This window comes from Vanessa cardui, chromosome 16, assembly GCF_905220365.1.
Source record: "Vanessa cardui chromosome 16, ilVanCard2.1, whole genome shotgun sequence".
Taxonomy (NCBI): domain Eukaryota; kingdom Metazoa; phylum Arthropoda; class Insecta; order Lepidoptera; family Nymphalidae; genus Vanessa; species Vanessa cardui.
The window spans coordinates 12,909,409-12,926,295 of NC_061138.1; the positions used below are offsets into that span (position 1 = coordinate 12,909,409).

General features: G+C 33.6%; 3 protein-coding genes across 7 annotated transcripts; 1 reads left to right on the forward strand and 2 right to left on the reverse strand.

Annotated features, from left to right (window-relative positions):
• Positions 1-360: 360 nt before the first annotated feature.
• LOC124536461 (disks large-associated protein 5) lies at positions 361-7,028 on the reverse strand. Of its 5 annotated transcripts, none has more exons than XM_047113008.1 (9): positions 6,958-7,028; positions 6,666-6,754; positions 5,580-6,510; positions 4,876-5,018; positions 4,219-4,377; positions 3,381-3,540; positions 2,313-2,512; positions 2,136-2,207; positions 361-1,546 (listed from the first exon to the last, which is right to left on the reverse strand). In XM_047113008.1, the coding sequence occupies exons 1-9, from the start codon at positions 6,959-6,961 to the stop codon at positions 1,049-1,051; spliced, it is 2,256 nt and encodes a 751-aa protein (XP_046968964.1). In that variant the 5' UTR covers positions 6,962-7,028; the 3' UTR covers positions 361-1,048. The 5 variants fall into 5 exon arrangements, with proteins under 5 accessions (XP_046968964.1, XP_046968962.1, XP_046968967.1 ...); XM_047113006.1 differs by having other exon boundaries at positions 361-1,549; XM_047113011.1 differs by lacking the exon at positions 2,136-2,207.
• A 382-nt stretch (positions 7,029-7,410) lies between these two features.
• On the forward strand, positions 7,411-11,679 carry LOC124536163 (diphosphoinositol polyphosphate phosphohydrolase 2). The gene is made up of 3 exons (XM_047112626.1): positions 7,411-7,860; positions 7,937-8,092; positions 9,627-11,679. Exons 1-3 carry the CDS (start codon positions 7,762-7,764, stop codon positions 9,840-9,842), a joined length of 471 nt encoding a protein of 156 aa, XP_046968582.1. The 5' UTR covers positions 7,411-7,761; the 3' UTR covers positions 9,843-11,679.
• A 297-nt stretch (positions 11,680-11,976) lies between these two features.
• Positions 11,977-15,153, reverse strand: LOC124536546 (coiled-coil and C2 domain-containing protein 2A). Its single transcript, XM_047113120.1, has 9 exons — positions 14,898-15,153; positions 14,711-14,831; positions 14,437-14,608; positions 13,802-14,365; positions 13,056-13,370; positions 12,904-12,981; positions 12,587-12,741; positions 12,371-12,488; positions 11,977-12,262 (listed from the first exon to the last, which is right to left on the reverse strand). The coding sequence occupies exons 1-9, from the start codon at positions 15,058-15,060 to the stop codon at positions 12,077-12,079; spliced, it is 1,872 nt and encodes a 623-aa protein (XP_046969076.1). The 5' UTR covers positions 15,061-15,153; the 3' UTR covers positions 11,977-12,076.
• Between the last annotated feature and the right edge of the window lie 1,734 nt (positions 15,154-16,887).

The window sequence follows — 16,887 nt, forward strand, 5'->3', positions numbered from 1 at the left end:
CATATACTTAAAGATGTTAAACCAAACTCATTCGGATGCCTTACATATTCTCAAACTATATCCATATGACATATAACTAGATTACTAAAATGTCATTCTTAAATTATTTAAACACAACATGCCTCTCAGCCTTATATGCAAGTATACACATAAGCTAGACGTGACAATGAAACAAAATAAAATATTTAACACGACATACGAAATAATTAAATCAAAGCCGGTTTTAATAATACAAATAAAATAACACAATATTGTAACTGAAATACAGTAAACAAAGAAGTAAATCATTTGACACAGATGTTTTCTTGTAACAACAGATCTTGTAAAGTAACATCCCACAGCTGGGAAAAAACTTCTTTTGTAAAGAATCTCGTTTCTTTGCCAACATTGTATCTTTGTATAAAAGTAGCAGGTATTGCCACATTTAAAAAAATCAACAACCCATTGTAACCACTAGCCTCTATCAAGTACTCAATGGTAGGCAATTTATCTACATAGATTAGTTAGTATTTAATTATAATTTTTAAAAATATACCAAATAAACTTAAGGTTAGGTTACAATGTTAGATCAGTCAATATGGCACCGTTTACGATTATAAGTTTTTTTACTTACAAAAGCCCTTCCCTAAATTGTGATGAGTAAAAAATATATAGATGAGGCATGAGCCTTGAGTTTAATTTCAACTTCACGTAATACACTCTAGATTTTGCTATTGCTATTCTATAGCTAACGTTTTTCACAATTTTGGCTGATTTAATGTCTATACTCTTATTGCTGATGATGTGGTGATCATTTAGTTTTTTATTTGGTAATAACTTCCATCAAACGAGCGTTAATAAAATTAACTTACATTAATCACTGTCAGTGTATTTGAATATAGTTTACATTTATAAAGAAATTGTATTTCGTCGAATCCTATTACATGACCATCAAAAATTATCGTTGTTTCATAGTGTTTATTATAAAATAAAAGTTTGCCACAGATGTGAACAAAATGACGAATTACGACCACAGACAATACAAGTAACACTAATCAAAGAGGTAGAATCACGCCGCAACATCTCGCATGGAACTCTTTCGTCTCGATGACCTTTTAGGGGTTTCCGTTTTGATCTCCTCGACGTTTATTTCTACTTCCTGTAGAGCCTTCTTTCTGGAACTTCTCTTCTTCCCCTCCACATTTTCAGCGCTCGGGGTCTGGATGCTCTTCCGCATGCTCCTCGTCTTCACGGGGCTGCGGTCCTCGGTCGCGTCCTGACGTATCAGTTTGGACTTCCTCCTCGACGACTTGTTCTCCTTGCCTTCCACTTCTTTCTCCACGTCCATGGAGGACAGGCCGCTGTCCGCATTCTGGTCTGTTTCTATTTTCGCCACGCCGGTTATGTCCGCTTCGTTCTCGGACGAGTACTGCTTGTCTACGGTTTCCGATTCCGATTGATCGAATAGTACGACTTTAATCGATTTCTTTCCAGATTTTTTCGTCGATTTAAGAATGCTTCGGGCCGGCGTAGCGTCTAAATTTATAGGTGTTAACGGTACGAGGTCCTGCTGCAATTATTTATTTATTATTTACATACACTGATAAATGAAAAAAAAAAGAGTGAGGACCGGTTTTAGATCACCAGTAACTGTTACGATAAGTTTTCTATTCATTTTAAGATAATAATTATGTAACTGGTGATAAAAAATATTGTCTAATAAAAATCTCTTCTCTTTTTATTTAGTTGATTTAGTTGATTGATTGTCATTCAATTTAACCTTCGTAATTAATATTTCCTCTAAACTTATAATAAATATATTTTAAGTCTTCTGTTATTAAGATTTAAACAAGCTATTTAATTAAACTTATAAATCTTTAATCAAGAATATTTGAGCAAGTAATACTGAGGCCAGTGATATTCCAACCACAAGAGAAGAAAATCGAAATAAACCACTTCGATATAATATAATATCGACGTGATATCATGACTTGAGATCATATGATATTTATTATGGATTCGACAAAGAATACGATTTGTATGACGACAAAGTGAATATAAGTAGTTATGTGAAAATATGTTATGTCTATAGATATATAATAAATCAAGAATTGTGAAACTCATGAGTTAGGCATCAGAAGCGTTTCCGTACTTACCACATACGATTCATTTTGTTCAACATTCTTGCCGATCAGTGAAGCGCGAAGCATGGCAAACGAGGCCGAATTCTGTTAGTGCACAATATTGTGGAATTAGATGATATGACAATTGCATACAACGTGAGAAAAAAATTACAAATGAATAACGCGTTACTGAGTAAAGCTGGCTATTACCTTGGAAGCGGATTTGTTGGCCTCATTAGACAAGACCGCCTTCAAGAGGCTGGGCTTATTGACGGGCGTGGAGGCCTGCTTGGGTGACTTGACGGGCGACTGGACGCTGAAGAAACCCGCATCGAACGTCTTGCTCTCCTGGGCCGCGCTTTCAGGGACTGCCACGTCAACCTGATGATCTTTCTTGGCTTTTCGGGCAGCTGTTTAAAGCATTACACATAAATGCATTAGTATTCTTATTACATAGTCCTATGCAGGAATATGAGAGTGATAGAATAAAAAGCTTTTCTGACACATACTGTGACTTGTGAAACATAAGGCTGAGGACACACCTATTAGGGAAACTAATACTTGCGGCCGCACTCGCAGTTTTACCCGCGACTGATTTCAAAAGCGTGAAATGTTACAAAATACTCGCGGCTAAAAACCGCCACAAAGTTTGTAACCCATAGAATGAATTTAGTTAGCGCGCAAGCACTGGCGATAACCACGGACGGTTTTTTGTCAATAGGCGGAGGACCAACCCCCCCCCAGGAGTGATTGCATTGGCGGGTCATTGCAACTATGTCGTGAACGGAGTCAGTCTGTTTCGAAAGAACCAGAACTTGCATGTTTATCTCAGAAAATGAAAGTTTATTTACTAAACTTTGATAGTTCTTATGAAAGAATCCTTTCTTAAATCTACAGAATTCAATATTTATAAAATTTACGCTGACGTTTTCTTTTTCAATTTCTTAATATCAATGCAACAACACATCTTGTAGTCCATCCTCAAACTGTGAGATTCGCGGACAGTTTCGCGGTTGAAGCGGTTAAACGTTATTATTAAGTACATGCCTGTTAAAAAGGTATTATCCAAAATAGAGCACAGGCGCATGCAATTGGAAAAATGGAAGGAAGAAAAAGAGAAGAAGAAAAAGGAGGCCTCATTACAGAAAAAGAAGCCCTTCGTAGCTGGTGTGCCACATAATCCACTTAAGTTTGTCCCTCCCCTACCAAAACCTATGCCGAGTGTATCTGGGCGAGTCACACGATCACAGTCATCTAAACAAAACACATCGCCCGTACCGGCGATGATGTCCTTGAGGCGGCTGGTGGCGGCAGGGCGGCTGCGGGCAGCCGGCTTGCTTGCGACCTTGTGTTTGACACAAGGCTCGACGGGCTCGTCGGCCCACCCGCGGGCTCTCATCTCCTCCAGCTTCTTGAATCTCATGTCCACATTTTCCACCTGCAATTATAATTTTGTTTTATGATTTTTTTTTTTTATGGTATAGGTTGGCGGACGAGCATATGGGCCACCTGATGGTAAGTGGTTACCATCACCCATAGACAGTGACGCTGTGAGAAATATTAACTATTCCTTACATCATCACTGCGACACTAAGTTTGGGAACTAAGATGTTATGTCCCATGTGCCTGTAGTTACACTGGCTCACTCACCCTTCAAACCGGAACACAACAATACTGACTACTGTTATTTGGCGGTAGAATAACTGATGAGTGGGTGGTACCTACCCAGACGGGCTCGCACAAAGCCCTACCACCAAGTTATTAAGAATAGTTATTTTGTATCAGAAGAGCTGAGATGGCCCAGTGGTTAGAACGCGTGCATCTTAACCGATGAATGCGGGTTCAAACCCAGGCAAGCACCACTATATATATGTGCTTAATTTGTGTTTATAATTCATCTCGTGCTCGGCGGTGAAGGAAAACATCGTGAGGAAACCTGCATGTCTAATTTCATCGAAATTCTGCCACATGTGCATTCCACCAACCCGCATTGGAACAGCGTGGTGGAATATGTTCCAAACCCTCTCCTTAATGGCAGAGGAGGCCTTATCCCAGCAGTGGGAAATTTACAGGCTGTTACTTTTTACTTTTACTTTTCAGTTAGCGGGTCACTCGCCTGCATGAAGACCATGTCCCAGAAGCCGTGCAGGTCGGTGGGCGTGACGAGCGCCTGGAGCGGGTCGGGGCGCTCGCAGCGCGCCAGCAGCGACGCGAACTGCTGCAGCTTCTGCGACATCAGCAGCCGCGCCTGCCCCACCGCGCCCAGCACTGCCTCCTGCCGCCACAACGACACATCAATGGGGATCACACGGACATAGGTTTTTTTTTTTTTACCCAATGTAAGTAGCTGAAGCACTTGTGTTATGGAAATCAGAAGTAACGACGGTACCACAAACACCCAGACCCAAGACAACATAGAAAACTAATGGTAATCTACATCGAGGCCGGGAATCGAACCCGGGACCTCAGAGTGGCGTACCCATGAAAACCGGTGTACACACCACTCGACCACGGAGGTCGTCAAGTAGGTTAGGTAGGAGGTAGGTCGTAGGTTTTAGTAGTAACAAAAGTTTACTATGTTATCATAACATTAATTGAGGAGAGTAAGATCAATTTCTTTTATATAAAGTAAAAGATAAAAGCTTCCAAGCTAGCCCGTAGACAAATGACAAGAATTTTATTTTCAAGTGGAAAACATAAAAAATTATACAGTGTACAAATAATTGGAGAGGATTGTTGAGATGGAGAGTTTTATAGACATATATTAATATACCTGTACAGCCTCAGGCAGAGCAATCTGCTCGAGTATCTTATCCCAGGTTTCGCACATCTCTGTCATGCGCTTGATTTCCGAATCAAGCTGCTTCCTGAAGTGATCCACGCTGTCGATCTCACATTGATCTTCATCAAGCAGACCTTTACAAATACAAGTTATTAAAATATAAATCTTAAGGAACTAGTTAATATCAAATAAGAAGATGGTAAATGTTTAATTAATAATTATTTATTTATTTAAGCATCCTATTGAACAAAAATAAGATGTGAACAATAATAACTGCAATAGAGTATAAAACTGAGGTGTAGTGTGGTGGTTTATATTATACATAAATCTAATCCATAAGTACCTAGCAAATAATAGCTGGTTATTTGAATCTCTTAGAGAATATTATATTAACTACTACTATAAACATATAACTACACCAAAATGAAAAAGAACAGCAAACCCTCCAGAAATTACAATTATAAAAAAAATAAAAATAAACTGAATCATAGTTCATATAACTTTTACATCAGTTAGATCACCAGAGTAAAATAACTAAACAAATTGGATCAAAAATTGAATCAATATCTTTGATCAAAATCTGTCAGTGATAATTCTGAATCAAAAGTTAGTTTTAACTTTACTTTCATTGCTATTGCTATGTATTATTATATACTATTGGTTAAGAGTATGCTAAGAAATAAAATCTATAATACCTTCAACAATTTTTTTCTTCATCTCCTTCCTAGCATTATCTTTCCCACGGGACAAAGTGACACAGGGACTGATCTTCTTAGCCTCTTCAACTATTTGCTCTGGTGTCATTGGTAAATCTATTGACTTGGGTGAACGCAGCTTCTCTTCTGAACTAGACTCGCTTTTGGGAATCTTGTTATTAGGAGTAAACATCTTATTACTTTGAATGGACTTTCTAGGAGTTTTATTTTTATTGACTGGTGACTTTTCACCTGAATTAGATTCCAAGCTCGAACTTGAATTTGATGAAAAAGATTTTATCGGACTTAATGCTTTTTTACCCTTATTTGATTTTTCAGGTAACTGAGATCTACTTCGTAAGTTTCTGGGTTCATGTTTTGCAATCAATTTTGATTTAGCAGTCTTAGGTGCTTTTGCGGGTAATGAATGTTCTATAGATGCATATTTTGTGTCATTTTGTGAGTGGGTTGCCAAAGTGGGTATCTTAATCATGTTTTTAAATATTGGTGGATTAAAGGTAGCATTTTTTGGTGCAAATGATTGTGTCATATATTTAGATTGTTTTGTTTCAGTTTTTGTGCATTTCTGTTTAGAAACATTATTGGCTGTGTTTTGTTTAGATGACTGTGATCGTGTGACTCGTCCAGATATACTCGGCATAGGTTTCGGTGGGGGAGGAGGGACAAACTTCAGTGGATTATGTGGCACACCAGCTACGAAGGGCTTCTTTTTCTGTAATGAGGCCTCCTTTTTCTTCTTCTCTTTTTCTTCCTTCCATTTTTCCAATTGCATCCGCCTGTGCTCTATTTTGGATAACACCTTTTTAACAGGCACTGGACTCTCTGTTCTTGGTAAATTTCTGATTTTATCAAATACCGATAAACGAGTGCTTTTTCTATTTCGAATGCTGTTTTCTAGCCGTTTTTTCACCTGTAAATCAGGAGTGGACTATCAAAAGAGGTATAATCGATATTCCCTTAAAAAATATATAAATGAAGCATTTTGCATGGATATAACCTACCGCATGCATGGTTATCAAGCTATGACTGAGTACTTAATGATTAATATTAAACTGGAAACTGTACCCCGCCGGCTACGCTTACAAGCTGCGTAGGTTTGTATTTGTGCTTCTTCTCATGGTTCTGCAACAACGCACCGAAATCGAAGCTCTTCTCTGAAAATAAATAAGTTTCAGCAATAACATGATAATTACTTTCATTAAAATATTTAGAGTAGGTAAACAAAGTGTACAATTTTAGCTTAAAAACTTTCAAAGTTGTTGAAGTTTCACTTCAAATTATTTATATCATTAGTAATTGCTTTTAATAACACTTTATTTCAATCAAATAATAAAAAAGTATTTAAAACTATTCTTACCCATTAGATAAAACCTGAAAAAGAAATTAAACACAAAATCTAACAACAAAAACTAAGATTTCAAATAAATAACTGTCACAAAAATCATACAATTACACGTACCACAGACAATCTAACACTTATATAAAGTATTTAATAACACAACATCGTTAAAGCATAATCATTATTTATCTATAATTTATTCTTAAAATTATTGTAATAACATAAATATTACTTTATAATTGATAAATTATAAAACACTGTGGTAATAAAAAATGCCAAAGTATTTTAGGATATTTGAGCATAACATTTTTAACATGATACTAATCTTTTACTTATATAAAGTTGCTTTCTGATCTTATTTTTATTCATAAATAATAATAAAAATAAATAAGAAAACGCAAAACGGTTATCTCAACTAAGTAAATGGAACACAAAAACAATTAGTATTGTGGCAATACTATTTTTAGCTTCCGGCTGTCAGCTGATAGACTCGTCGTAATATTGCTTTCCAAAACCTATTTCGATTTTCCCAGAGAAAACGTCAGGCACCATTCAACATGGGCTTGAAATTCGCTATCAAAAGCTAGTTATAGCTGAAATATTGCTCTAATTGTAGTGTTATTGTTATTTTAGTTTCATTTTATATGTACATTGTGTAACTCATAAATTAGTCGAAAATGGATACGTTTATCTTAGGATACTTCGATTATGGCGTTTGTTGATCACTAAATAATTTCGTTCGGTTGATAGTTTTCTTTCCATTTGATGTCTGCTTTTCGTTTCTAATCGTTTGTTTTGTTCGTGTTTACGTGTTCTTTCGAAATGGTTAAGGAAAAGCCTAATTCAATACGGATATACGACGATGAGGGATTTAGGCGCCGCGCGGCTTGTATATGCGTACGTTCGGACGCCGAAACGGAGGTTAGCATGGTATTTTTATTTGATGAGCAGTGATTATGTGGTGAATTTTCTATACTATCGTGTATTTTGTGCGTAGGTGTTGCTTGTGACGTCTTCGCGTCGGCCTGACAACTGGATTGTGCCGGGTGGAGGCGTGGAGCCTGAGGAAGAACCGTCGGTGACGGCGATGCGTGAGGTGTTGGAGGAAGCCGGTGTCATCGGCAAACTGGGGCGATGTCTGGGGGTTTTCGAGGTAAATGTTTTCATGTTACGTTAACTAACCTAACCTCTTGACAGAAGCACAAAGAAATGTCAACATTAGTTTATCCATATGTTGTCTATGTGTGAATACTGTTGAAAGCTGTTTATCTGATCAATATTAATTGCTTCACATTAGCTAATATGATAAAGGGTATGTATCTATTTCATATTATGCTGTCTTATTTTATTAATACTTCATTTATATTATTTCTGACTCAGCAAAAACAATATTTTAATGTGTATTTTATAATTGTCTCAAAATAGATATATGTAAACAATGTAAAAGTGTAATTTACTTAAACAGTAATGAAATCAAAATTTCTAAGAAAAAGCTTAGTTTTTTTTTAATGATGTAATATTGATATAATATTAAACAGTGTCATAATATATAAAGATAATGATTTTAATTTTTTTAAGACCAATGTGTATACATATGTATGTATAAGATGCTGAGTCTGCCTTTTGTGTTTTTGGGACCGGCAACCCAGGTATCTATTATTTTTGTTGAATGATGAATGAGCTAGTGTCATTACAGGTATAATAATGGAAATTATAAATTAAAAAATAATTTTAAAATGATGATTACTGATGCATATACAAAGTCAATGAAGGGTAACATTAAATTTTAATAATAAAAACATATACACTGATATATTACACCACATAAATAAATATGGGGTCATCAACCTTATAAGAAGAGATATCACTGTAATTTGTAATTTCTATATAAGAAAAACAGCTGAAAAAATATATAACATCTCTTTTTAAGAACAAGTTGTACAATCCAACTTCATATGAATAAAATTAATATAAACTTACCCACTTATGCTTAAAGTTGAAATTTTAGAAAATTCTTCTTTAATAAGTGTTGTGAAAAGAGTAACCAAGGAAAGTTAAACAGGACCTTTAGTTTTGGAGATGATATATCTATATATTTATATACTATCTATGGTACAACTATAGTAACCCATGCAAACATGTAATCATGTAGATAATCTAATAAAATTACAGGCCACAGGTGTATAACATGAATTTATTAAGAAAGCATCTGGCAATGTAAAAAAAATGTCACATTTTTTTCAGAAAACTTATTCTTCACTGTAAGATAGAAAAATGTAATCTTGGCAGAATGCACAAAAACACTTTTTTGACATGTGTTACATTATGGTTTTTAAAAACAATTTATTTTAGACATATTTTTTCTTTCTATTATGTTTGTACAGCAACTTCGATACAATAAACCATTATAGTCATGAAATAGTAATCATTTTAATTGGTTTATGGGGGTGTGACTTTTTAATCCACTTTACCTCTCTATTGAGAGTTAATTGTTTCGTAAATGCCTAACACTCAATTTTTTCTAGTAATTATTGTTTAAGACACATACTTTTATTATTCATTGCAATTAATATTGAATATTATCTAAATAAAGTTGTGCAAGTTATTAACAAATAGTTTTTTTAATTGTTACCAGTTACACGACAGTGAAATTCAATATGAATGTCAATTTCAATTTTCTTTTCCAGAATCGAGAGCACAAACATAGGACAGAAGTGTATGTAATGACCGTAACACAAGAGCTAGCTGAATGGGAAGACTCCCGGCTTATGGGCCGCAAACGGCAGTGGTTCTCCATCGACGATGCACTCGCTCAGCTCGCCCTCCACAAGCCCATCCAACGCCACTACCTGCAGCAACTCAAGAGGTCCAAACAAAACAAGCCAGATGACCCGGGTAGTTAAGCTCCTACACCACCTAGGTTAAGATCAGACTAAGCATTGCACTGCGTCTATAAGCTTAGATTTATGCAGTGCCGTCTTATGGTACAATACAATTGTCACTGGGTACTACCGTAATACTTAATGTTTTTTATTACCCAGCTCATTAACACCTTGCTAGACAAAGTATAATACAGATGAACTGAAGAACACTATTTTGTTATAAACATCATTATACATAGTTCGTAGTGTATAATATTTTCAATAGCTTTTGTTCTACTTGCCATTACAATGTAACGACTATTTGTAATTATATGTTATGACATTTTTGTGTTTTTGAAATTGAAAATAACTCGAGCGATTGTAATCTGCATGTGCCCTTGAGTCTTACTTAGTTTACATAAGAAATGTGACAAAAACGTAATGTGGTGACTGTCGTGCCTCTCTTGTTTACAAAAAGTTGAGAACAATCTGTCTGGTGTTCTGTTTCATTTTACGATTGAATTTTATTGTTTTTTTTTTTCTATTTTCTTAATATTAAGGAAAAGTAATGACGTTTGACTGTGTAAATATTTGTGCGATTTTTCTAGAATTTAAAAGTAATTTTCATGCACCATATTACATTGGACCTAACATATGTATGCATAAAGCAACAAATCCACAATGGCTAGTCACAAAACTGAAAGGCATCAGAATTTTTTTCTGGTAGTATTTTTTGTTTTAAAAGCAAATTTTTGCGCCATTGTGGCTTGACGCCTTAAGTATGCACACAAATAATTATTAAAGCGAAATGTAAATAAATTTGTCATCTACCTACTTATATAAACTTGTCAAATTTACAACTAAGGCTTATAAAACCACGGTAATACTCATGTCGCAAGTATCTATGAGATTTGTCATTGCAACAAATTAATTTTCAACATTGCTCGCAGTACCGGGTCATTAAGGCTACGATATTTCTACTTACCTTGAATTGGGCCCGAATATATACATTTTAAATGAAGGTTTTATTGTAATGTTATGCAATTGTAATAATAAAATTCATAAATTATCACCAGTAATATGAAGTGCATCATTAAAATAAATTATCTTATATAAATTACTTAAACCATCATATCAATGTTCGACTTCCAAGTTTTAAGCATTTTATAAATGATATTAAATAAAAAAGACAAATGGACAATAACTACATACTATGTATTGAAAGTTAAGGTTGTCATTATGGGATTTATGGAGTTTATTAGAGAAAAACTTTCGTGACATGAATATTACCCAATAACTTTTAAATACAAGTCACAATTTTCAAATCAAAATTTGTAAGAGAATCCAATAAGATATAAGACTTGTTTTTGAACAGCAACTCCATCGAATCGATGAAATTGCTGTTCTCAATAACCTATTTATCTTCACTTAGTTTTAGCTTTATTATAAACATTAAAATAATTTAAGAAAAGCTAAAATTAACAGTGGGGATCATAGTTTTATTTAACAAAAATCGAACATTAAATGATTTCTAATGTGCTAGTTACTGTATTAGAATTATTTAAATATAGTTCCAGAAATATTCTTGACCCTAATTTGAGGAAAGAAAATAAAATAAGACGGTACTGCAAATTGTCTATGGCTTCTGTTGTCCGCCCGGCTCGGAAGACAACTATAATCAATCGCTAGACACGTAACTCTTGTAACATCTCCTTTTGTCTATTTTTACGTATATTTTTATACAGCGATGGAATAAATGTTAATTTTATTTTGTTAGCATTAAAACGAAAAGACATACAATCTCTTATTTTTATTTAAATTAATGTTTTTTTAAGATTCCTGAATGAGTTTAAAAAAAATAAATTTTATATTGCTCTTCTGAAGCGTTTCGTTATTGTCTCTGCCTTATAACCTAAACTTCATCGGATCGTAATCGGTTGAATGTAGAATTTAAAAATAAATATAGACAGACTCCTTTAACCGGCATCATATCAACCTATCCGGTTTTAATAAATAATATATAAATCAACTGTTCGTTCGTGTTCTGTAACTGTTCTTTATTGATTCCTTTTTTTTAACAACTCTTTTTTTTTTATAATTTCTGGTTAGGTTCGATTAAAAAACATCTGAAAGACCATAAAGTAAAACGGGATGACGTTAATAGCTTAGCTGATATTTCAAGCAGCTAAGTTATGAAAGTGCTCTATTAAAGTTGTAAAAAACCTTAATTACTTACTTATTTAATAAATATTATGCAATATTTCTAATTACTTCCTTTATAGTCTTGTGATACAAGCTAAAAATACCCATACGCTTAAAACATTATTAGGATACGCGTATACATCCACGCCGAGACCAAACTCGACGTTAGGATCATCGTTTAAGTGTATTGATGTAGATTTAACGCTGGAGATAATAAGCTTTGTGTTAATATACGGCATATTGAGCGGGAATCCGAAGATCTAAGGAAAAAACAAATTTGGTATATTTTTTGCAATTACTAAAATAACTAAAGTATCGTAAGATGACGTCATTGTTTATTTTTAATCTATAGGTTCTAGTTCACTTACTTTGTAAGTGGCTGTTAATTGTTTCAGTCTATTTCCAAGGTTAGGTCGAGCTTCCGATGGATTAAAAGCCCAATACTCGTAATGCGGAAGCATTTCTTTTAACAGACTACTGCAATATCTGTAATTTAACCTGATTAGTCTTTCTACACTTTCCATTGTGAAATTGTAACTTATTTTTATTGTGATTTTTTGTTTTACTGAACATCAAGGCATCACCTGTTCCAAATAGTTTTAATGTGTGACCGCCACTTCTGTATTTTACTCTTAATCTTTGTTTCTAAATTCATTCGCAGATTTTCCACATCACCCGGTTTGCTGTATAAACTGTCAATTGTTATTGGTCTTGTTACAAATAGAGGCTTGTCAAATACCTAAAATATAAGAAGAATAGTCTAAACTATTATTAAGGTTTTTAAAGGTCTTAGTCACATTATTTTTTACCATCTAAAGGCAATCTATATTTATCGTATTAAAACTGACAACGTTTTGATAATTTTAAAGTACATACTAAATATAAATTAAAATATTCTCACACTTTGCCAATCTGATGAAATGGAAAAATCAAACGACATTCTCTCACAAGATTGTGATGCTTGAGTATTAACCCAAATCTGAAAAATTCAGAAAAAAACAATATAACAAAATCCTTAACATTATAATGTATGAGATAAAAAAATGTAATCACATTTTCACTATCAAAAACGTAGCTGACTATTTTCAGGGGACATCCAATTTCCCTCAATTCAAATCTTTCTCCTGATACCGCATCATATATATACCAAATGTATCCGTCAGTTTTTTTAAATATTCCACCAGTTTTTATCTGGTCGTTAACTGTGAGCACTTTATTTTTAAAGTATTTGACGAGAACATAACTGCTTTGACCGCGAGGTAATCCAAAACCAATTATGACCCAACATTTAATTCCCAAATTCATAAAGTAGCTCGCTAATAGAATTGTGTGATCCAATGGAGAACCGTACAGAAGTTTTAACAACTCCTGAAAATAATTTGTTCAGTTATAATAATAAATATAAATATATAAATATGAGACAACATCACATACATTTCTCTGATCCCAATGTAAGTAGCTGAAGCACTTGTGTTATGGAAATCAGAAGTAACGACGGACCCACAAACACCCAGACCCCACGACAACTTAGAAAACTTATGGTAATCTACATCGACTCGGCCGGGAATCGAACCCGGAACCTCAGAGTGACGTACCCATGAAAACCGGTGTACACACCATTCGACCACGGAGGTCGTCAATAATGATTACTACAAAACCTTATAAATTAGATGGACCTAGACTTAGGCCTATTTTCTATAGCAATAATTAAAGAGACGGATGTATAACTCCCAAATTTGCTTTATTTTATAGTTAATAGTTTCGTGCATCTACGTAAACGAAAACAATGAAGTATTTACCACTCCCATTAACGTAACAACATGAGATTCGGAGACATCATACGTTGGTATTAGCGAGACATATCTTACTACTGCATCTATACTCTTCGCTAGTTCGTTTCCTTCGTTCTTCCAAGCCTCGAAGCCGCTGCTTTTTGAAGAAGAACTCTTCGAATGACCTGAACTTTTTGATAGTGCAGATTCAGCTCTTTTGGGGTCTGACGGTGGTTCGTAAACCGGTATGGGTATAGATTGGAGAAACTCTGCAACACATTTATTCCTACCGCCACTGTCAATGAATGTTAACGAAATATTTCTCGTCGGATAATCATTAACATAATCAGTGACGAATTCATTCAAGTGTTGTATGACAAAGTCATCTTGAGGATGAGTTGGTACTGGCTGACAATACGTTTGACATCCCCCCAAATGAGAAAGAGTGGTTGTAATTCGAATAGTTAAAAGAGACGTATCTTTTTTCATAAGCTGCATTACTTCCGGAAGGAGAGGTTGATCATCTTTTGATGACACACTTTCGTAACCAAATGCCATAGGTGGCGTGTTTATTTTAAACGTTCCACATATCTGAAAAAACCTCTATCTTTAAATAAATGTTCAATGATTAATCAATTTAAAATAACATTCCAACAACTTACACTGCCTACATTTAGGACAGCATGTAGAGGGACGCTTATCGCTCCTAGCCATTTGTTAGTTCTTCTATAATGAACTGTACTTTGTGTAGATTGATCTTCGGAATACATTTCAGTTACATTATCTTTGCATTCATCATATATGTTTATATGTATAGACGACAGTGGTTCAAATCTAAAATAAATGTAACTTATTAGATCCAGGCATCGTTGTTAATAATAATATTCTTATGTAATAACTTTATGTATTTACAGTATTTATTTATTTAATACATACTTTGTTTTAAGTTTAACAGTGTAGTTCCAGGTTGGATGACATCCAATAGCCGTTGACGTTTGAGCAGACACGCCACGATAACTTAAGCTTACAAACGGCCTCAAAGACCTTACTTTGAATCCTATAAAGTCATATTATTTGGCAAAAGGTATAAAATAATATCATAAACTAAGGTAAATCTTCTTACCAGCTATATTATCGTCGTCATTTATTTCTTCTGTTAATAAAGAGGTGCTCCGATCTGTTAAATTGAATGCTCTCAGAATGTGTATTTGTATTTCTTGTTCCTCAACTAAACATTCCTTTAAAAGTTTTTGTTTTGTGATGTTTGAATTTGCAACCAGAGACATATCCGCTTGGTTAAATAAAAAACTTCTAAAAATAAACCTTCCGTTAAAAATTTTGACTTTTTAAACTTATCACACTATTATTCCAAACATTAAATATCCTCTACACAATACGCAACATAAATAGATAGCTCCTTACCCAATGCCAACATCTCCTAAATCTCTCACTACATCCTTAAGTGTTTTCTTCATAAGAAACAGATTTAAGTTATCCGTGAGGTTTTTATTTAATTTTTCCACAAATTTCATTCCTATGTATCTTTGCAAATCAATTGCATCCATTTCTGTGTCCTTTTTAAAATGGCGATAATCTTTCTCTTCAGTGTTTTCTAAGCAGGCTAATTGCTCAGTAGAAATTTGACTAGTGAATAAAGGAATAGCTTTATTCTTTATATTAACAAATCCGCCATTATTTCTTAAAAGTAATAATTTAAATCTATTAAAATCTGGACTGTCTTCGTTGATACTAAATATTTCATGTTTCCTAACAGTTTCCTTGCAAATGTCTCTTAGTGCATTCATTATATTATCATCTTTCTCGACATTATTTTCATATAAAACATTTATTATCTCCGTTAAGTCGTGTATATTAGGTTTATTTATGTTGTGCATAAATCGCTTAAGTTGACTCCCGATTTTGATCAAACTTTTGATTGATTCGCGATGATTGTCATTAAGTTTTTCATTCCAGCCTAATTTAATATTTACTTCGCACATCGACCATAATTTTCCTTTGAAAATATTACTCGATTTTAATCTAGCTTTATTCTTCGAACAAATCTCTTTTATATCATAACCACTGCCGATTTTTTTATCAGTTGGTCCTACACTTTTGTAATAGCTGAAATTATGATTGATGAAACTCGATTCATTTGTATTTCTCTTTATATCAAATAGATCTACTTTAAAAAACGATACGTCTTCATTATTTTCGAATAAAATTATTTTTAAATATAAATTTTGTGGCAAAATTTCTATAGACAAAGACTCTGTAAAATCTATGTCAAATTTACTATTTTCATTTATGTAGTGATCTGATTCACATACGAAGACATCATCGACAAAAACTTTAAAGTAGTACATGTTAGTTACAGCCGAACTTTTTCTTTTAATATCGGGTTGAGTTAATATAGTTTTATCCTTCTTCAATAGTATTTCAATCCGATTTTTCGGCATTATGTTATTTACAATCTCTTCTACTTGTACTTTCAACTCGTCATAGTCAATGCTCAGTTTAGGTTTTGATGCCTTACTTTTTCCTTTAGTGTTCTCAGAATTAGTAGCTTGTTTTGATTCTTTATATTTTATATATTGCACTATATAATCGTATTCAATTTGTATAATCAAATCTGAGTACTCAATTTCAAAAGTTGTAGACCACATTTTTTGAAATTCACTCTCCTCCATTTCAATACGTAATAATTCTAATTTACAATCAGTGTAAACACTTTTCGATATTTCTCTTATCATTTCAATATCAGACCACAAAGACAATAACTTGTGAACAATTTCCTTTTCTTTATTTAAGGCAAAGAGATATTTTTCTTTAAATTCTAACATAAGTTTTGTGTATTTTAATAAACTTTTATCAAATCTGATGTCATCTTTACTATCTGGACTTATTTCAATTAATCGATCTTTCAAACTCTTTCTTGTTCTTCTATTAACTTCGATGTTTTTTTCGAACTCCTTTAAAGACTTTTTAATTAATTCATACTCATTATAGAAATATACTAGATGTGTATAGAGTAATGTTTCCAAATTAAATTGATGATGATGTTTAAATTTGATATTTCTTAATATAATGTCTAAAAATTTGGGGTTTTGCTT